The following is a 22,992-nucleotide window of genomic DNA, read 5'->3' on the forward strand; positions in this document are numbered from 1 at the left end:
AATTAACTCACTCTCTTGAGTTGTACCAATAAAGGTGGGTTGTAAACCAGAAAAGCAAATAGATACGGCGTAGTCTGCACGGTTAACATCAACAATAACTTTAATAAAGGATTAGTGCCTAACTAGGGCGGCGGTGGGATCTTATCAAATTGACTAGCTATCTTTGGAAATGGAACTTCCCTTTGGGCCCCATGCCAATTGGCAGAGCCAGGTCCCTTGCCGGGAAGCGTGAAGAAGAGCGCAAAGTCCAGCTGAGGCAGGAAGGTTCTCGGAGCTCTGGGAAGCCGCGAAAGCGACTGGGGAGCACCGAAAACCTTTCTGTCTCCGCTGGACTTCGCATGCTCCTCGCGACTGCAATAGACGTTCAGAAGTGGCTTTGGGGGCTAATGGGGTTTGGGCTTCCAACCCAACAGCCCCCGCCGCTTCTGGACACAGTCGCGAGGAGCGTGCGAAGTTCGCCGGTTGCCGGTTGCCCCCCCACGCATGCTTCCTCCTCCTCCTCACACCTGCTCCTCTTCACTTATCAAAGGCTTACTCCTCCTTACTGGAGCTCAGCGGGAGCCGGGCACAAGGGATGGGAGGAAAACCACACCTTGGAAAACTTCGCCGGGAAGGGAGGCGGAGAACCAGTGGGGGGCAGGGATGCCCTGGAACACCCCCATGCTTTGCTGGTGGCCACGTCTCCTAGGCAAGTTCAGGGAGGTCCTAGGAGGCCGGCCGCGCCACACAAGCTACCGCCCGCAAGCGGCAACGGAACAGGCGGGGCAAGCGAGTGAGGGGGGCGGGGCAGGCGCTCCATGATGAACCTCTTCTAACTGGAATGAGCTCCCTCTACTATGAGGCAAGAGAACTGTGTGCCTCACCTAGTCTGACTTTTTAGGCGTTTAATTCATTTTTTCCTTTTACATTTTTTTTCCTTTTCATGATGAGAGGTAAGGCTGTGCCTCACTTGCCTCACCTGACTGCACGTCACTGGGTCACTAAGAGTCAACCTCAACTTGATGGCACATAATCAAATGCAAAGGAAAGATTTACCAGATAAATATTCACAGTCACGACTTAAACATTGCAATGATTAAAAATGTATTTGCCAAACCACTCTGACCAGAGGTGTAACACAAACTTGTAATCCATACTGATTAGCTGAAATAGTGACATTGCATGGAACCAGGGAGTTCCAATTTGTTCTAATGGTTAAGGCACCAGGCTTGAAAGCAAGAGACTGTGAGTTCAAGTCCCACCTTAGCCATGAAAGCTAGTTTGGGTAACTTTGAGCCAGTCACTCTCTTAGCCCAACATACTTCACAGGGTTGTTGTTGTGGGAGAAAATAGGAGGAGGAAGGTGTGTTTGAATGTGTTCACTGCCGTGGGTTGTTTGTAAAAATAATGGAAGCAGACTATAGATAAATAACCTCTGTGTCTGAAAATCTGCAAAAGAAATTTTATTTATTTATCACCTTTATGTGGCTGCTGATGTTAAAAAAAATTCACAAATATCTTTTATTTGTCGACAGTTTTGTACAGTTTTATTCTGGCCTTGTGATAATTTACCAAAGGAAAAACTTCTACTATCTGAAACAAGTATGAAAAGAGTTAATGCTTTGTATTCAAAATAACTTCAGAATTGAAATGAAACAATAGTTATATACAATTTACAACTCATAAATATATCAGGTTTCAAAAATGTAATCTAGTTTGAAGCAGAATACATGAAATACTCAGGAAGGAAATGTACATGTATGCTAAGAGTCAACTAATGCAAAATGCAAAGTGCAGATTTAACCCTATAAATATCACAGTCACAAGTTAAATAGCTGCTACAACAACAAAAAATGTCTTAGCTTGGTAACAAAATGTTCAGAAACCAACCCAGAGAATGAACCTTCAACCTCACCCTACACCCGAGCTACAGATGTTCGCCACTATTGCAAAAATGTCTTTGTGAGGAAGCAAAGTTGTGAGATGTAGCGCATAAGGCATAATGTTAAGGTAGGTAGTTCCCTCGTGCAGAACACCAGCACTTGAAAAGCTACATATGAAATGTTATTCATTTATTCCAGAGATCCTCAAACTTTTTAAACGGGGCCAATTCACGGTCTCTCAGACGGTTCGGGGGCCGGACCAGCTGAGTGGGCATGGCTAGGTGGTGATGTGACTGGGCGTGGCTAGGAGGTCATGTGACTGGGTGGGTGTGGCCAATTAGCAGTCGATTAAACAATGCACACAAATTAAACTTTAATTTGTTTTGCTCCTGGGGATGTTTTGTTTACTTTTGCGTGCATATTGCTCCTTTGGTTGACTTTTTTTACTAGATCATTTTCTCAGTTGTTTAGGAGTCTAGTTGTCTCTCTCTCTTGTCTCTCTCTCTCTTTCCTCCCCCCCCCTTTCTCTCTCTGTCTCTCTATGTGTCTCTTGTCTCTTTCCCTCCCTCCCCCCCGTTTATCACTGTATCTCTTTCTCTCTCTCTGTCTCTCTCTCTATCTCTATCTTCTGGAGGCGGGGGAGGCAAAAAACGGGCCTGTTCTTGACCTCCTGGGCATTCACATACTCTGTTTTTCACCTCCCCCGCCTCTAGAAGCACTCTGCAGGGCAAAAATGGGCTAAATCTGGCCCAGTTTTGGCCCCCTGAGGCATCTGCACGCCCCATTTTTCACCTCCTCCAACTCCAGAAGCACTCTGCGGCAGTGGTAGGATTCAAATTTTTTTACCACCAGTTCTGTGGGCGTGGCTTGGTGGATGTGACAGGGGAAGGTTACTGCAAAATCCCCATTCCCTCCTGATCAGCTGGGACTCGGGAGGCAGAGAATAGATGGGGGCGAGGCCAGTCAGAGGTGGTATTTACCGGTTCTCCGAACTACTCAAAATTCCCGTTACCAGTTCTCCAGAACTGGTCTGAACCTGCTGAATACCACCTCTGCTCTGCAGGCCAAAAATGGGCTAAAATGGGCCCATTATTGGCCTCCCGGGGTGTCCATGTGCCCCATTTTTTACCTCTCCCGCCTTCCAGTAGCACTCTGCAGGCCAAAAATGTTGGCCTTGCCTTCCACTTCCAGCCTGCGGGGCTCACAAAGTTCAGTTTTGTGCTTGGCCTAAGGGTGGGGGCCGGTGGGCAGCCTTGTGGTCCTGCGCTTGCCGGATCAATAGCTTCGGTGTGCCGTATGTGGCCCCTGGGCGATAGTTTGAGGACCCCTGATTTATTCATTTATTGATCGTATTTATATAGGTGCCCATCTCACAGACAAAATGACGAAAAAAGTGCAAAAAAGCTAAAACCAATATATACAAACAAGCGTTAATAATAATATTGGAATGAAAAATTGTTAAATCAGAAAAGACATGCAATTATTGGTCCCGTTTATAGGCTGCGCCACCTACTTATGTGACTGCCTTTCTGAAATGCACTGCTTTAGAGGTAGTCCTTGTTTAACAACCCAACTTGGACCAGAATTTCAGTTGCTGGGTGATGTCATTAAGCAAAAGATCACATGATTGCACTATTTAGCAACATCAGTTTCAAGTATTCCCAATTGTGGTCATGAGGTCTCGTGTTTCTTGCCCCGTCAAGTTCACCTTCAATTCAGTCCCCCCATCTATCTCCCTCCCATCTTGGCCCTTTTGACTGCCCTGCACTCCCATGGTCCTATGAGCTGTTGCCCCCTGCTGGCATTTTGCTAACCTTTTCTTCCTCCTACTGATGGGAGGCATGGGGCCTAACCCTTCCCAAGCTAGGTCTGCCACTCCAAACTACAGAGGCACAAACACGCATGTAGACAGACATGTGTCTGTGCTGTCTGTCTGTCTCTCTACTGCAAAGGTCTTCTCTTTTTTATCTGAAACTAGCTGATAACCAGCGTTGACCGGGTATTTATTTATAAGGGGGGAAATGTCCAGACCGAACATAATTTCTAATGTTAGATTTTCCCCCTTACCAGAGGGAGACCCCTTGTGGAATACTGTGAAGCCGTTACCATGGCAACTCCACTGTGCTGGAAGACAGTATGGCAGTACAGCACAACAGGCTGTATCTTAACAGAATACACACACCGAGGGGTGTTAGGGATGTCTTATCCCGGCAGCATTTGTCTCCAGAGAGTACGTCATCTGTGTACCAAGTTTGGTTATAGAAAATCCTAGTGATGTTTCTTTCAGTTAAATGGACCCAAAGTTCCGTAGTCTCGATCTTTCTCATGGCTTATTGGTGCAAATTCTGGTCCCAGTTTCGGTTGTACGCCGAAGGCTACCTATAATTCTTCACTTCTTCAAGATCATCGTTTGAAGTGGTGGACTCTTCTTCTTCATCTTTTGCCTTTTTCTTCACCCAACATGCTGAAAAGACAAAAAGAAAAACACTCAAGATGTTCTTTTCCACCCTTCACCTCCAAGTCTGAGGGGTCATCGGATATCCAAAAAAAAGCACAGCAAAACTTTTCTTGAGCATTCCAAGAGATCCATTGACAGTGTCCAAGAAACTGGCTACAGTCCTAACCAGGAATGACGGATGTGATACTGTGCATTAAGTAGAGGAGCCAACTTGGTGTATTGATTAAGGCAGGGGTCCCCAACCTTTTGGACCTCAGGGACCACTAAATTCATAATTTTAAATTCCGCGGACCACTAATATGATCTGCCTAATGACCAGCTGGGTGGGTTTGGCTAGGTGGTCATGTCGCTGGATGGGTGTGGCCAATTCAATGTCACTCACATCAAGGGGCACCTCTCCAGCCTCTACTCATCCCTCCTCTCCCAGCCTTTCCTTGCCTGCCCGCCCAAGCTCCTTAGGGCCCCAACAGGAAGCAGTTGTTGGAGCTAAGCAGCCACCACCAGAAAGAGTTGGCAAAACAGCTGGCTCAGTTCAAAGTGGATCTAACTAAGAAGGAGGCTCAGCAGAAGCACCTCACTGAGGACTAAGAGCATAGGCTTTCCAAGCAGAGGGAAGAGCTGCGGGAGTGCAAAGCCAGGTATCGGCGCCTGGAGGCTCAGTGGGCTGAGGTGGTCAACCAGTTCCAGGCCATGATGCAGTCCCACTGGAACAAGGCCCTCCGGCTCTTTGCCACCAGCAGCACTTCCCTCCAGCCTTCGCCCAAAGCCCTGCACCAGAAGGCCGAAGCAGACCCCAAGTTGGAATTTCTGCCCCCCCCCTCTGATCCACACAAAAAGACCCTGAAATGGGAGACTCTCTGCAGCAACACAATCGTTCATTGCACATATCCATCCCAGGGGCTGTAATTTGAAGACCCCTGATTTAGTGTAATATAAAAAATGCAAAAAAAAAATTCTGCAGACCACCAAAATATTTCACGGACCACCAGTGGTCCACAGAACACCAATTAGTGACCGCTGAATTAGGGTGTTGGGACTAGAAAGTGAGATATTGTGAGATCGAGTTCTCCTTTAAACCAGCAGGGGAACATTAGGCTAGCAGTCCAACCTTTCTGGCTTGAGGGCCTGGCCCGGGGAGCAGGAGAGGGGGAAGGCGGGGAGAAGAGGGAAATCAGGCTGTGCAATTGGTGGGCCAGCACACACAGCTCGACTTGCACAATGTGGATGTGCACATTGGCCAGCCGCTCTTGCGGCCTGGTGGCCACGGCCCAGTAGTGGTCCACGGGCCACAAGTTGGGGACCCCTGTTTTAGAATTCTGCAAGTCGCCTTGTGGTGAGTTAGGCGGCATGCATAAATTAATAAATTAATACATTAATAAATTAATTAATTGACTAATTGATTAATTACTCTTCATTTCTTTTGAGTGGAGATTTTGGAAGCCATGAATCTTCTAAGAAGTCTCTCTCTCTCTCTCTCTCTCTCTCCTTAGAATAATACTGTTTTCCAACACCGGCAGTTTCTAATGTGCGGACTTCAACTCCCAGAATTCTAAAGCCCGCATGGCCACTGATGAGAATTCTGGGAGTTGAAATCCACACACCTGGAAGTTTCCAAATTTGGAAAACAGGGCCTTCAAGTCTAAACCAGAGTGGCAACCTCGTCTTTCTACAAACCCCTCTGTAGGTGGTAGCATACTTACCAATACATCCAAAGACCACCACCAATGGAATGAGAATAATCACCATTCTTCCTCCCCTACTGAAATACACACCAGTTGAAACTGCAGTGGGAGGAGAGGAAAAGAGTGTTTCCTTCCTGAAATGTGACCGAAATATTTGCATCCGTCTCTTTTTTCTGTTATATTTAGCATGAAAAAAAATCAAAGAATTTTAGGCATGTGATAGCCATATCCTAAAGGTAAAAGGTAAAGGAACCCCTCACACATACTTGATAGCCGTTCCTGACTCTAGGGGGCAGCGCTCATCTATTTCAAAGCCAGAGCCAGATTTCTGAAGATGTCTCCATGGTCATGTGGCTGGCATGACTAAACGCTGAAGGTGCATAGAATGCTGTTACCTGCCCACCAAAGTGGTCCCTATTTTTCTACTTACATTTTTACCTGCTTTTGAACTGCTAGGTTAGCAGAAGCTGGGACAACTAACAGGAGCTCACTCCATTATGCGGCACTAGGGATTTGAACCATTGAACTGCTGACCTTTATGATCAACAAGCTCAGCCTCTTAGCCACTGAGCCACCGCATCCCTACAATCCATATCCTACGTTCTACTTAATATTGGAACAATATTCTTTCTCTTTTCTTTATTTATAAACCCATGTTAGTCCCTTGTGTCTTTCAAGGCTTGTTCCTTCCTGTATAACATCTCTTGTATCACACATATTCCCTTGTTTAGGTTTTGTGTTGCTGTTAATATCCCCCACCCAGATTCTTCCAAGGAGAGTCTGCCAGACCAAACCCTTCCCCATCTTTCTCTAGCCTCTCACCAGCTTCTTCCATGGGTATGTCCAGTGGCTCCTGCAGGCCGTCGTGCTCCACGTGACACCGGTAGCGGCTCCTCTCTTTGGGATCGATCCGGATGCTGAGCCAGTAGTGGTAAGTCCCATCTGAGTTGGGAGCCACGGACCCCTGGAGGGTGTCTTCCAGCCAGACCTCTCCATCTCTCCTCCAGAAGGCATCGATCTCCTTGGGGTAGAAGCCGTGGGCTCGGCAGAGGAGACTTTCCATGCCGTCAACCTCAGTCCTGCTGCTCAGCGTCACCACTGGGGGCTCTGCTCCAGTGTAGAGAATGCAGAGAATTGTTAGGGGGAAAAAAGTCATTTGATCCCAAAATTCGCCATCCCCAAATATCTGCATCCTGGTAATGTAGCTATGGGTCTGCTCCGTGGCTCAAGGGAAACCCTGGGGAACTTCCCCCAAAGAATTGAAGGATGCTTGGGGACTGTGATACCTCCAGAGAAGCCATTTTCATGAGAGGCATTTTTTTCCTCTGGAGTCAAGCACAACTCCTGGGGCTTACGAGGAAACCACCATTCAGTTTTCTTGGCAACAGCATTTGTTTATATAAAAAAAACTTAAGCCCCACCCATCTCACTATCTAAATGATAGGAAGGAGGTGGCCTATATGGTTAGGATTCTGGGTTGGAGGTTAGTAAGCTCGCGTTCGAGACCCCACAACATGGTGGAGTGAGCTCCCGTCATTTGCTCCAGCTCCGTAACAGGGTTATGAAATGAGCCCTCAACTGGGTGTTCCCTGGACAACGGTGATGTCACTGGATAATCCTTTCAAGCCAGAAGCACCTTTAAAAAAAGTGCTTTCAACACTACAGCGACTATCTAAGTGAGTAACGATGTGTTTTTGTCCTTCTTTTTCTCCTATGCATTTTTTCAACCTCCCTAGTGGTCTCCCATCCAATTGCTAAACAGGCCCAACATGAAAGAGTAGGAGCTTTCCAATTCCTCTTTCCTTCAATAACCCGCCACCTTTTTCTGGTTATTTTGTGAATTTGTCATGGTCCGCCGGTGGCCTGCAGAGCTGGCAGCAGAGTCGGACAGTGAGGAGGTTGGGGAGGAACGTGGGCCAATCCTGGAGTCTGGGGAAGGCTCGGACAAGGGCTCTGCGTCAAAGCCAGAGTGGGGGTTAAGGACATCTAGTAGTGATGTGCTGCTTCTGGAGCCTCCAGAGCCTGACATCAGCGAGGCAGAAGAACAGTGTGAGCCTGTTCCCAGTGTGCGCATGCACAGAGCTGCCAGAAGGCAAGAACAGTTCAAACAAAAGGGTCGACTTGGGAGTAAGCCTTGGAGATGATTGGCCCCTCCCATAAGACATAAAAGAGGAGCAAATGGATGTGAGCCTTTGCAAGAAGCAATTAGTTCATTCTGTTTGGTTCAAACTCTGAGAAGCTCTGTTTGACTCTGTGCTCCGTTTGGCCTTGCAAAATTAATTGGCAATTAGGTCTCTGGCAGCATTTCAAGGGAGATAAAGATGGGTGCTTATCAGCATTACCCTGAACGAATACGGCAGACATCTGCCGGACTCTTCACAGACTGTTTGTAAATCATTATGGGGAGTGAATGACCCTAATTCATAGCCGTTTAAATGAAAGAGGGTTTGGGGGATTAAGCATGTGATTTATGCTTTATCGGGAAGCCTAAGTCAGAACACATTTGAGGCAACCTGCTCTTTCTTCAGTTGCTGTATTTTGTACCACCCAATTAAGATTCCGGACCATAAATAGACACCCGCTCCTCATATTCAGTGTTGCCATCCTTACTCTTCCTTGCCCAAGCTTCTGTGCCGTAGTCCAGACATTTCTCCAGCCAGGCAAAGCACTCCCCTTCTAGGTAAATCTTCTTGCGCCAGCCCCTGTCAAACTCAGCATCCCATTTCTTCTTGGTCACTTCGGCCTCAGCGTTGGCTGCCGTCCAGTTGAGGGTGGCCTTGTTGAAGCTGAGAAAGTCCTTCCCATTGTAAGCGTAGAGATCGTACCCTCTCTTGCTCCCATCGTCCGCCAGCTCACAGCCGTAAAGCCGCTGCCAGACGTGAAGCTCTAAAAGAGAGCAAAATTAGTGAGCCATCACCGCACACTTCTGCAAGCTCTGTAAGAAAAGAAAACCTCTCCATCCCTGCTTTACCTCCAGTTTCCAGATTCCCTGACCAACGTAGAGGAAGGCAAAGGAAAGGGAAGTTCATTCACACGTCCCATCACCAATGCAGCGATGTGTCAGGTTTTTTTTTAATTTTTAATTTCAGAAATTTAAATACAAAATAAAGGGGGGAAAGGGAGGAAACAAATTAACACCCATCCGACACTAATAATAAAAATAAAAAAAGCAAAAAAAGGAACAAACAATGAATATCATTCACATGGATATTGAACATAGAAGGTCCACCCTGCAAAAATATCGGGTGTGTTCTCCTCCCCTTATATAACAGGCCTGCAAACTGTTATGAACTTTCCCATCTTTCAGAGAACGTTCTAAACACAGATAAAGGGTCTATTTTCTAGGATCGTGATGGCCTAAATCTCTTTCCTTCAAAATGGGTTAAGTGAGTGCATGGATAGAAATCCCGATACAAATGCATCTACCGTGTCCCAAGGACAAGCTTCCCGATGCTGATTGAAGCAGGACAAAGACACACGATTTGCAAAGTTTTATTCAAGCTTAGAAAGAAAGCAAAAAGCAGGTTGGGGGGGTCAGCCAAGCCTTCTCAAAGCAGGCAAGTTCTTTGACTTTCCAGCCTAGCACTGCTGATTGTTTTGCATTCTCTTAGAAGGGAATCGCCTCCTTCCTCCAGCTGAAGATAGCGGGACCCTTAAGCCCTTTTTACCGTTTTCTCCAGACTTGGATTTGTTCTCCGGACTATTTTAAGTAAGCAAATTGTAACACTGTATGATACTGTGTCATAGCACAGGGGTCCCTAACCCCCAGGCCATGACCCACAACCAGGCCACAACCCATTCGGAACTGGCCCGTAGGAGCAGCGAGTGAGCGTCTACCCGTTAGCAGCTCCACCTGCATGAGCACTGAGCGAGCGCCTGCATGTACGCAGCTCCACTTGTGCTTGCACACAAAGCTCCATTTGTGCAAGGGGCAGGTACATGCACCTGCCCCTCGCACACATGGAGAGGCGTTCACTTATGAGCGTGCCTCTCGCTCATACAGAGCCATCCCCTTCCCCCTTCCCCACCGAGCCACCAAGCTGGAAAAGTCAGGGACTGGTGGCATAACATACTTGCACCCCCTCCTTTGATCTCTAATTTCTGGTCCCATCCCCCATTTACCATTCTAGGGCTCAGGAAAAGTTTATGAAATTAATTAGCATTACCGTTCATTACCCTAGACAGGGGGTGGAAATGGCAGGTGACCGGCAGCTAATTCTCTGGCTTGTAAACCTTTGATCTTGGTCTGGCTGTTGACCAGAAACCAAGATAGCATAGTTCATCCATCAGAAAACACACCTCACGTGCTCCATCGACTTTGTAGGATATTTAGCTGCCGGTCAGAGTTTCATTGTTCAGCTTCTTCTCTCTTGGCAGATGGATTAATATCGATTATAATGGATTAATCAATTTAGCACTAGGCACTAAACAAAATAAGAGACAACATTCCATTAAAGCAAATCGACACACACAACTAAAAAGAAGTCAGTTTAAGCCCCCATAAAATCTGAAATCCAACATTGTATACAACCCCACCAGATCACCACATCTGAGCCCTAGTATTTGGGGGAAGAGCCTGAGATAGTGGTTAACCTTAATCCTAACTGTCCTAGTTTATTTTCTTATTGGCAGAGTAAATATCAACTGTTTTGGTTGGTGGTTTTGAATGGATGGAAAGATGTTGGAGAGTCAACCAGAAGCCATGAGCTGGGAAGATGCAACTTCCCAGATGTCAGGGGTTCTGTGGTACTAAGTCTTGTCTAGATCAGCGGTCTACCAAAATTGGCAACTGATTTGTGGACTTCAACCAGGCTGGCTGAGGAATTCTGGGAGTTGAAGTCCACAAGTCTTAAAAGTTGCCAACTTGGGAGACCCCTAGTCTAGATCATTCCATATGGAGACAGAAAATCAGATGCAGGTACTCCTCGACTTAAAACCATTTGTTTAGCAACCATTCAAAGCTACAACAGCATTGAAACAAGTGACTTTATTTAATTTACACATTCTTTCATTCAATCAATCAATTTCTATAGCCACCCAATTCAACCAAGTGACTCTGAGCGGCTTACAATTCTAAAATTATAAAACAATTTAAAAGGCATTAAAACAGTAAAAGCACCCACAAAATAAATGAGTATAAACGACAGTCATGAAAATTGACAAACTACCATATTTTTTGGACTATAAGACGCACCGTTATATAAGACGCACCAAGATTTTGAAGAGGTAAGTAAGAAAAAAAGTTTTTGTCCTCCCCGGCCCCCAGGAGCACTCTGCAGGCTTCAGCAGGGTTGGGAGAAGGCAAAAATGCCCCCGGTTTTGGTGAAAAACGGCCCATTTTCCCCTTCCCCCAGCCCTGCTGAGACCTGCAGAGTGCTTCTGGGGGCTGGAGGAAGGGAAAAACGCCTCTGTTTTTTGCCCATTTGTCGCAAAAATGGGATGCAGGGCTTTGGAAGGCCAAAAATGGCTGTATTCGGTGTATAAGACACACCAACATTTCCACGTTCTTTTAGGGAGGAAGGTGTGTCTTATACTCCGAAAAATACGGTAATAGTAAAAACAAGTTACAGGGCTCTTAACACATTCTGAGTCCTAAGTAGAGAATCGGGTTTTTAAAGCTTTGTGAAACGCCAACAGGATTGGGAGTCATTCTACTCTCTGATGGGAGAATATTCCATGAGGCTGCGGGAGAAAAAGCCCATTTTCTATTTCCTGCCAATCAACCCTCTTTGGCGGATGGGATCTGCAGCATGCACAATTCGTAGGATCTGATCAGAGGGATAGAAACTCTTGAAAAAAGAGGGTCCCTCTGGTAACCTGGTCCCTTGTCATGTAGGGCTTTCAATGTGACAACCAGCACGTTAAATAGCACCTGGAAGCACAATGACAACCAGTGCAATGTGTCACGTGTCATGTAGCTGGCAACATTTTTCAGCAGCTGAAGTTTCAAAGGCTCTTCAAGTTGATATGCCGTATTTTTCAGAGTATAAGATGCACCAAGATTTTGAAGAGGTAAATTTTAAAAAAAGTTTTTGCACTCTGCAGACCCTCTCAAACCCTCTGCATGCCTCATTTTTTGTGAAAAAAGGCCTGCAAAGTGCTCCTGGTGGCGGCAAAAATGAGCAAAAAACGGGCCCGTTTTTTGCCAACAAAAGGGCATGCATAGCCTTTAGGAGGCTTGTATAGTGATCCTGGGGATTTGGGGGCTCAAAAACGAGCAAAAACCGGCCCATTTTTCACTCATTTTTGCCCTCCCCAGCCCCCACAGGAGCACTTTGCAGGCCTCCCAAACCCTCTCCACATCCATTTTTGTGAGGAGGGTGGGGTTTCAGGAGGCTGAAACGGCTGTATTCAGTGTATAAGACGCACCCAGATTTTCACCATCTTTTTGGGGGGAGGAAAGGTGCATCTTATACTCTGAAAAATACGGTAATTCCACAACCTGTGGGCCATGGCCCTCTATTGGACCCAGGCCTTTTGGCTACGGGGCCACATGAGTGGTTTGCTGATATGCCTGCATGTGCGCCCACCCACCCCCACTCACGCTAGCATCGTTGCGAGTGTTGCATAGGTGCTTGTGGGCCAGTTTGCATCCTACGGGCACTCACAGTCCCATCACACACTCGCAGCTCCATTTGCGGGCATGTGCAGGTGTGCATAAAGGCGCCTGCATCTCCCTCCCCCTGGGCCGCCAAACCAGAAAGATTGGGGAACTCTGATCTTGACTGTCCCCAACTCTCAAAGGCAGCCCTTCCACTCATCATTGACAGTGTTAGTAGCAGCTTATTGGAGGCCAATTCTGGTTATCAGCTTCTGCAGTCTCTGGAACCGGTTGTTGATTCAGTCATTCAGTTCTGGGCCAGTTGTCCCATCTATTCCTCTCCCAGCGTTTTCTCTTCATTGTCTTTCCATTGCCGCCGCCACCTTTGTCCCCAAAGCTTGGCGCCTCTGTTCTCCGAACCAGGGCAAGTCCAGGTTCCGCTGCTTTCTCGCTGCCACTTCTTCCTCACTGCCAGCATGATTGCTGCATGGAGCTTTGGCTTGGTGTCTCTTGCCTCTTGCTGAAGATTCATCCTTAGGAATTCTTTGGCATCACTATTACCATGGATGTAAACCCCAGCAGTTCTGGGCTCGGCTCGGCACCTCCAACCTCCAAGCTACAACTGGAGATCTGACCTCATTATGCCTTCGCCTTCGCCCCTGCTCAGGACCTTATGTCCACATTTCTAGCCCCAGCTCTGATTCCCAGCTGGAGATCAGGTCCTGGTGTGCTTTCAAACTTGCCTCAATGGCATTGGACACCAGCTCCATGCCTTCAACCAATAGCCTTGCTGGACAGACCTGGACAAGCAAGGTAGAAGGTAGGAAGTGGGTGAGCAGTGGGATGATTGTGGTTCATCCTCTTTTAATGACCTCATAATCCTTTGTGGGATGGAGTCTGGGCAACTGAATGGAGCTAAGTATTTACTGGCCAGATGCCTTTCCTGTAGCCAACGCGGAGTTATATTCAGCAGATATATTCGCAGTGTGCCCAGAGAAAGGAATATCTGCCTCTACCTAGGATCGAACTCAGAGTCTCCTGATTGTGAGGCGAGAGCTCCACCTCTAGGCCACTGCACTACTCTAGTGGGATGATAGGGGTCCCCCCACAGAATAACAGAGTTGACTTTGGAAGTCTTCTAGTCGAACTCCCTGCTCAAGCAGGAGATCTGAATCATTTCAGACCACTGATTGTCCAATCTCTTCTTTATAACCTCCAATGACGGAGCATCCACAACTTCCTGGGGCAAGTGGCTCCACTGATTAATTGTCCTCACTGTCAGGAAGTTCCTCCTTAATTCCAAATTGCTTCTCTCCTTGACTAGTTTCCATCCATCGCTTCTTGACCTGCCTTCTGGTGCTTTGGAGAATAGCTTGACTCCCTCTTCTTTGTGGCAGCTTCTTAAGATATGGGAAGACTGTTATCATGTCACCCGCTAGTCCTTCTTTTCATTAAATTAGAGCAGGGGTGTTAAACCCGCGTCGTCACATCCTCATCTTGTGACGTATTGCGACTTTCGCCCTTTGCTAAACTGGGGGCGGGCGTGGCCAGCGCGTGACGCATCCGGCCCACGGGCCACACATTTGACACCCTCTCGCCCCACTTCAAGGCAGGGAGCCTCTGCAGGGGCTCACGCGTGCCATTTTCTCTCTGATCCTCGACTTACAACCGATCGTTGCATTTACACACAGCATCCACATGATCGCGTGATCAAAATGGGGGCACTCGGGAACCGTTGTGCATTTACGACAGTACAGTAGCATCCTGGGGGTGGCATCATCGCCATTTGCTGTCTTCCCAGCCGGTTTCTGACAAGAGAAGTCAATGGGGGACGTTGGATTTCTTTCAGGACTGTGATGGACTTAACAACAGCTGCAGTGATTTGCTTAACAACCGTGGTGAAAAGGTCATAAAATCGGGCGCAACCCACTCCACAATCGCTTTGCTTAGCAGCAGAAATTTTGGGCCCAACTGTGATTGTAAGTCGAGGACTACCTGCCATCTAATGGAAGATTTGTTGAACTGCTTTCTTATTTTATTCTTCTTATCTTATTCTTCTTATTTTATGTATTTCATGATTCACGGTGAATGTATTTAGGATGACTATGATCTTGATGGATCACTTGTATCTTTTATGTGCACTGAGAGCTTATGCACCAAAGACAAATTCCTTGTGTGTCCAATCACACGGCCAATAAGGAATTCTACTTAATTTAAACAAACAAGAGTCACTTTGGTACCAGGCTGTAAGCAGGGAGGCCCTGAGTTCCAGTCCGCCTGAGGTACAAGGCCAGCTAGATAACCTTGAGCCAGTCACTCTCTCTCAGCCCTGTTAAGGAGGCAATGGCAAATCCTAAATCTGGCCATGAAAACTGCAGCGGATTGTCCAGGCAGTCGCCGGGGCGAGCAAAAATACAACACCCTTTTCAGCAGATTTTCGTGACAGACCCAAAAGTTAAGATCTGGATGGGAAGAAAAAATGTTTATTTATCACATTTATTTGTTGCCCATCTGGTAGTGAAACGAAATAGCAGGGAAGGTTAAGATTTTCCGTGCTTTTCTCTCCTTCCTGTTGCTCTAACTTCTTGAGACTGTTTTTGTTTCCCTTCTGAAGATTCCTGCAACTATTTCTTTCTCCAGCTCGTCTTGCAAAGTCAGCCTCTCCTCCAGGCAGCCTTTAAATTAGAATTTATTAGCGCCCCACAGATTCATTCACTACAAGAGATTAGCAAAGAGCCCTTTTGTGAATCACTTTACATCGAATACAAGAGGGTTAATCCCTGCCAACAACAGATTAAAGAAAAGCATCTATGATGGAAGCCAAACACGACAGGATTGGCTGACTGCAAGATGGTCACTGTCTTGGCTGCTGGCGTCCTGTTCCTTTAGGACCTCCCTCTGTGATGGTGACTTTATCATGGTTTTATCTTAAGTTAATATTAAAACTTGTATATTGAACTGTCCACATATTTTTAAAGAGAGAGGGACGGAGGGAGGGAGGAAAGGAGAAAGAGAGATGAGAAGAGAGGGATGGGAAGATAGATAGATAGATAGATAGATAGATAGATAGATAGATAGATAGATGATAGATAGATAGGTGATAGATAGATAGATGATAGATAGATAGATAGATAGATGATAGATGATAGATAGATAGATAGATAGATAGATAGATAGATAGATAGATAGATAGATAGATGATAGATAGATAGATGATAGATAGACGATAGATAGATAGATAGATAGATAGATAGATAGATAGATAGATAGATGATAGATAGATAGATAGATGATAGATAGATAGATAGATAGATAGATAGATAGATAGATAGATGATAGATAGATAGATAGGTGATAGATAGATAGATGATAGATAGATAGATGATAGATAGATAGATAGATGATAGATAGATAGACGATAGATAGATAGATAGATAGATAGATAGATAGATAGATGATAGATGATAGATAGACGATAGATAGATATAGATAGATAGATAGATAGATAGATAGATAGATAGATAGATAGATAGATAGATAGATAGATAAAAAGGTAAAGGTTCCCCTCACACATATGTGCTAGTTGTTCCTGACTCTAGGGAGTGGTGCTCATCTCCGTTTCAGAGCCGAAGAGCCAGCGTTGTCCGAAGACGTCTCTGTGGTCATGTGGCCGGCATGATTAAACGTCAAAGGCACACGGAACTCTGTTACCTTCCCACCAAAGGTGGTTCCTATTTTTCTACTTGCTTTTTTATGTGCTTTCAAACTGCTAGGTTGGCAGAAGCTCGGGCAAGTAACGGGAGCTCACTCCGTTACGTGGCACTAAGGATTCAAACTGCCAACCTTTCTGATCGACAAGCTCAGGGTCTTAGCCACTGAGCCACTGCGTCCCCAACGATAGATAGATATAAATATAATAATAGATGAGAGAGAGAGACAGACAGACAGACCAAATGTTGTTGCTGTACTTAAACTTATATTTGTGTTTGTGTGCATAATGAATTTTATCAGTGTTGTATATGAATGACTGCATGACCTCTGCAGATGCCATATGCTAAATAAATAAATAATAAATAAGACCTCTCTAGCCAACCCAACAGCTGGTGGCTATAAAAACTGAGCAGAGAGGTGGCTGGGTGTGTTGGAGTGGGTGAGAGAGAAAAACTAAGACAGCCTGAATCAACCTAAGTTAAGTAGAAGAGTTGCTGTTCTTCAGAAGTAGGGCTCACAAGTAGTGGAGGAACAGAATTATAGTAGCTATAGAAAGAATAGTATGGTATTATTTGATTACTTTGAATACTTATAGGTATGTACCCTAAAGACCAGGTGAGGTTATGTTGGCTCTCTGCAGTTTTGGAGTCCACTAACCTGGATATTCATAAAAGAACTTATGACACCAACTAATATGATGTAAAAAAATAGCATATGCAGGATGAGAGCTCTTAGAATATTCATGACTGGGAGAGACATGGTAACAAGGTCAGCCAATGAATGGGCATAGCAACTAAGTCAGCCAATGGGAGCTGAAACAGAACTGAGTCTGTGCTAAGAATTGAAACTGAAACTTGAGACTCTGTCTGCCCTGAACTCTGAGATGAAATTGTTCTCTCCTCCTTGTGTTCTGCTTGTAACTTCTACCACGTTGAAAGAATCTACTATTGGTATTGTACATTTATCCATGTTATTATATATATAAAGAAGTTAATGAATCCAGCTGAATCAGTTATCTGTGTGTGCTTTCTAGATTTGATTTTTCTGCAACAAAACTCTGACAAGAGCATTTTTTCCCCCATGTGTAAATTAGAGTGGCCCAAGGATAGGAGATTTCCTGGCCTTACCTCGGCTCTGGTTGTTCGGCTGCAGGATATTCTCCAGGTCCTTCCTGAACCGCTGCGCAGAACGGGAGGCTCTCTGGGTCATCCGGTTCCAGAAGTGGGGGTCCTCTTCCTCAATCTTCTTCATCCAGGGGGCTTGGGACACGGCCCGCTCGGTGATGCTGTTGTAGGAACCAGCAAGAAGGCCGTCCCCATAGCCCAGAGCAGTGAACTGGGGCAGGTCCCCAATGGATTCTGATACGGCAGTGTAGAGATAAAGCAGAGAATGGGTGTGTCCATCTGGAAAACAAGGGCGAAGTTTCAGATACGGCAGGAAGGAGCACTTCCTCAATGTTCAATGGGGTCATTTGTTGATGGCCATCAATTCAGTCTTTTATGATCTCAAATTTTCTGGAGACAGAAAAGGTTACAGGAAGTCCTCGACTTAAGACCACAACTGAGCCTAAAACGTCTATTGTTAAGTGAGATGTTTGCTAAGGGAGTTTTGCCCCATTGTATGACTTTTCTTGCCACACTTGTTAAGCAAATCACTGCAGTTGACAAGTTAGTAACCTGGCTGTTAAGCAAAATCAATGGGGAAACCAGATTGACTGATCAAAAAGGTTGCAATCACATGACCTCAGGACACAGCGTAAGTATGGACCCATTGCCAAGCATCTGAATTTGGCTCACATGGTCATGGGACTGCTACAAAGGTCATAAATGTGAAAAAGTGTGGAAAATGGTCGTAAGTCACTTTTTTTCAGAAATCCAGGATTAAAGAAGTCAAATAAAATAGATTAAATAAGTCTCAAACAGCACAAATAATAATTTCAGCCGAGATGCATGGTATTTATTTGTGACTCTGCTTTTGTCCCTTCCACATTGTTGTAGTATAGTGTGGTAACTTTTTTTATTTACTTATGCAATAAAACAATCGCTCCACCAGCTAATCTTGTGAGAAAATAATAAAGTTGCATGCCACCCAAATCTTAACAACGCCGAGTGACTCACAACAATCAAAGAAATGGAAATATAGGTTTGAAATGCAGAATCCCACAAGCTGGGCATCATTCCACAATTATTTTATAACCCAAAATACCGCATTTTTCGGAGTATAAGACGCACCTTCCCCCCCCCCCTTAAAGAGCATGGAAATGTTAGTGCATCTTATACACCGAATACAGCTATTTTTGGCCTCCTGAAGCCCCACCCCCGCATCCCATTTTTGTGAAAAACAGGCCTTTTTTTGCAAAAACAGGGACGTTTTTGCTTCCCTCAGCCCTGCTGAAGCCTGCAGAGTGCTCCTGCGGACCAGGAAGGAGAAAAACTTTTTTTTCGTACTTTCCTCTTTGAAATCTTGGTGTGTCTCATACACTGGTGTGCTTTATAGTCCGACAAATACGGTATTATTGATGATGCTCATGACCATATAGGATTGAAACCTTGAACCTAAAAATTCTGCAATGTGTCCCAGTTGTCTGTTTAGTATTCTAAATATAATTACAGATAGTCCTCGGCTTACAACAGTTCATTCAATGGTTGTTCAAACTTCCAACACTGAAAAGGGTGACTTATGACAGTTTTTCACACTTACGACCGTTGCAGCATCCACATGATCGTGCGATCAAAATTCAGACACTTGGCAACTGTCTCATATTTATGACACTGTTACTACTGGAGTCATATGATTTCCTTTGGCGAGCTTCCAACAAGCAAAGTCAATGGGGAAGCCAGATTCATTTAACAACTTTGTCACTAACTGGACAACTGCTGTGGTTCACTTAACAACTGTGGCAAGAAAGGCCGTAAAATGGGACAAAGTTTACTTAACAAATGTTTCACTTAGCAACAGACGTTTTGGGCTGAATTGTGGTCGTAAATCAGGGATTATCTGTATATTATATATGTTGCCTTCTAAATGCGTTATATTCTTGTACACTATATGCTTCTCTCTGCTACCAGGAAGATGGGCTAAGAGGCCCGGAGGTGGGGGGGGGGTGGAACATGGAAAATAAATAGTAGAACGAACAAAAGAGAAAACATTCTCATAGCTCAGGGCGTATCTAAACACATTTATATTGTCCAAAGTCCACATTCTATTGTTCTGACTTGATTCTCAGATTTTTTTTAATACCCTTTGGGACTTTCCAAAGTCACCTGAGATTTGCTAATAACAGGTGTTGTCTTCTGCTCTTCCATTGGTTGTTGCTCCAACACACCACCGACACACCTCTGGGCAACCAAGCCCCTGACTGTCATTTATCAAGGAGTGCCAGTGGGCAAGGCTCCACCTTTAATCCCGCTATCAAATTTAAATGGCCACCCATCTCACCCAAAAGTTACCTGTGGGCTGCCTGCAACATCAACGAACATATCAGAATCAGAATAGAACTGGAAGGGTTAGGACCTTGGAGGTCTTCTAGTCCAGCCCCCTGCTCAACCAGGAGATCCTATATCACTTACAATACAATAGCAGAGTTGGAAGGGACTTTAGAGGTCTTCTAGTCCAACCCCCTGCCTAGGCAGGAAACACTATACTGTTTCAGACAAATGGCTATCCAACATCATCTTAAAGACTTCCAGTGTTGGGACATTCACAACTTCTGGAGGCAAGCTGTTCCACTGATTAATTATTCTGACTGTCAGGAAGTTTCTCCTCAGTTCTAAGTTGCTTCTCTCCTTGATTAGTTCCCACCCATTGCTTCTTGTTCTACCCTCAGGTGCCTTGGAGAATAGTTTGACTCCCTCTTCTTTGTGGCAATCCCTGAGATATTGGAACACTGCTATCATGTCTCCCCTAGTCCTTCTTTCTCTTAAGCTGAACATACCCAGTTCCTGCAACCGTTCTTCATATGTTTTAGTCTCCAGTCCCCTAATCATCTTTGTTGCTCTTCTCTGCATTCTTTTCTAGAGTCTCCACACCTTTTCTACATCGTGGCAACCAGAACTGAATGCAGTATTCCAAGTGTGGCCTTACCAAGGCATTATAAAGTGGTATTAACACTTCACGTGATCTTGATTCTATCCCTTTGTTGATGCAGCCTAGAACTATGTTGGCTTTTTTGGCAGCTGCTGCACACGGCTGGCTCATATTTAAATGGTTGTCCACTAGGACTCCAAGATCCCTTTCACAGTTACTACTGTTGAGCAAGGTATCATCTATATTATATGTGTTGCCTTCTAAATGTGTTATATTGCATTATATTCTTATACGCTATATGCTTCTCTCTGCTACCAGGAAGATAGGCTAATATGCCTGTGTGGGGGTGGGGGGTGGAACGTGGAAAATAAATAGTAGAACGAACAAAAGATAAAATATTCTCATAGCTCAGGGCGTATCTAAACTTACATTTATATTGTCCAAAGTCCACATTCTATTGTTCTGGCTTGATTCCCAGATTTTTTTAATACCCTTTTGGGACTTTCCAAAGTCACCTGAGATATGCTAATAACAGGTGTTCTTGTCTTCTGCTCTTCCATTGGTTGTTCCTCCAACACACCACCTCTGGGCAACCAAGCCCCTGATTGTCATTTATCAGGGAGTGCCAGTGGGCAAGGCTCCACCTTTAATCCCGCTATCAAATTTAAATGGCCACCCATCTCACCCAAAAGTTACCTGTGGGCTGCCTGCAACATCAACAAACATATCAGAATCAGAATAGAACTGGAAGGGGCCTTGGAGGTCTTCTAGTCCAGCCCCCTGGTCAACCAGGAGATCCTATATCACTTACAATACAATGGCAGAGTTGGAAGGGACCTTGGAGGCTTTCTAGTCCAACCCCCTGCCTAGGCAGGAAACCCTATCCTGTTTCAGACAAATGGCTATCCAACATCTTCTTAAAGACTTCCAGTGTTGGGGCTTTCACAACTTCTGGAGGCAAGCTGTTCCACTGATTAATTGTTCTAACTGTCAGGAAATTTCTCCTAAGTTCTAAGTTGCTTCTCTCCTTGATTAGTTTCCACCCATTGCTTCTTGTTCTACCCTCAGGTGCCTTGGAGAATAGTTTGACTCCCTCTTCTTTGTGGCAACCCCTGAGATATTGGAAGACTGCTATCATGTCTCCCCTAGTCCTTCTTTCTCTTAAGCTAGACATACCCAGTTCCTGCAACCGTTCTTCATATGTTTTAGTCTCCAGTCCCCTAATCATCTTGGTTGCTCTTCTCTGCACTCTTTCTAGAGTCTCCACACCTTTTCTACATCGTGGCAACCAGAAATGAATGCAGTATTACCAAGGCCTTATAAAGTGGTATTAACACTTCACATGATCTTGATTCTATCCCTCTGTTGATGCAACCTAGAACTGTGTTGGCTTTTTGGCAGCTGCTGCACACAGCTGGCTCATATTTAAATGGTTGTCCACTAGGACTCCAAGATCCCTTTCACAGTGACTACTGTTGAGCAAGGTACCACCTATACTGTACCTGTGCATTCCGTTTTTGTTGCCTAAATGTAGAACCTTACTCTTTTCACCATTGAATTTCATTGTGGCAGCCCCTCAAATATTGGACTATCCTGTCAACCCCAAGTCCTTCTTTTCTCTAGACAAGCGGAACCCAAACTCTGCAACTATTCTTCATATGCTTTAAACTCCAGGCCTTTCATCCTCACACTTGCTCTTCTCTGCACTTTTTCCAAGGTCTCAAAACATCAAAGGACATCAGTTTATAAAATGCAAAATAGCATTAAGGCGTACAAAGGATTAGATGTTAACAGACCCAACGGACTTTTACAAGATTTCCACGGTCCCCTGAGATCTCCCTCCCCTGATGACCCAATCAGATCTTGAAGGACCTTCGGAAAATAAACTGGGTTTAAGCTAACTTCACCAGGAGGGAGAAATAGACGCCAGGTTAAGAGAGATTTTTGCAAGCAACGGAGCCAGCGCGGTGGAACGCTTGGGCTGAGACCCATGGGCGTTGCAGTCCACTTCCCTTTTGCGGGCTCTCGGGTCCCGGTCGCACCTGCTCAACGGCGATCGCGGCTTTCTCGATTCGTGGCTTCGTCCCCTTCCTCTCGCCGCGTCCACCCAGTGGTTTGATCCTCGTAGCAGCAACAAGAATCCTGGCGTGCAGGCCAGGCCGGGCGAGAGGAGAGGAGATCGCCCCTAGGCAAACCCACGCGGCGAAGCCCCCCCTCCCCGCCTCTCCTCCGTCGCCCACCGGCGCTCTCCCCGCTACTCACCGGAGCAACCGCTGCGCAAGAGGAGCAAAAGAAGCGCCGGGAGGAGGAAGATCCTTAGGGCTGGAGCCCCCCGGATCTCAGCCGACCTCCTCTCCCTGGATCCACGGGGGATCCTTCCTTCGGCGAAGTTCCTGGGAATCCACATGAAAAGATCCAGGAGATCCATAAGATCGAGACTCCCGAGTGGCTCTCGCGAACAACCGCCCTTAGAACGAGCCTCCCGGAAATGCAGGTCCCGCGTGGCGCTCCGGCTGATGCAAGCGCCACAGAGCGATCGCAACGCCTCCCGCGATTCGGCAAACTACGCCCCGAGTGGAAAGTACCTGGCCGGAGGCCGAGAGCAGGTGCGCCCGCGGCGAAGGAGACGGGGGATTGCTGCTGCTTCTCCCACGCTAGGTGCTTCTGCACAGTTTCTGCCACCTCCCGGTTCCTGAAAGTGTTTCTTTCGTG

The 22,992-nt window shown here is 45.9% G+C and overlaps 1 protein-coding gene across 1 annotated transcript; it reads right to left on the reverse strand.

Annotated features, from left to right (window-relative positions):
• Positions 1–1,498: 1,498 nt before the first annotated feature.
• Positions 1,499–22,837, reverse strand: LOC309383795 (major histocompatibility complex class I-related gene protein-like). Its single transcript, XM_081936699.1, has 6 exons — positions 22,543–22,837; positions 17,382–17,657; positions 8,613–8,888; positions 6,825–7,109; positions 6,021–6,101; positions 1,499–4,326 (listed from the first exon to the last, which is right to left on the reverse strand). Exons 1-6 carry the CDS (start codon positions 22,706–22,708, stop codon positions 4,238–4,240), a joined length of 1,173 nt encoding a protein of 390 aa, XP_081792825.1. The 5' UTR covers positions 22,709–22,837; the 3' UTR covers positions 1,499–4,237.
• Between the last annotated feature and the right edge of the window lie 155 nt (positions 22,838–22,992).

This window comes from Natrix helvetica (genome assembly GCF_964273705.1).
Source record: "Natrix helvetica genome assembly, chromosome: 1".
NCBI classification, from domain to species: domain Eukaryota; kingdom Metazoa; phylum Chordata; class Lepidosauria; order Squamata; family Natricidae; genus Natrix; species Natrix helvetica.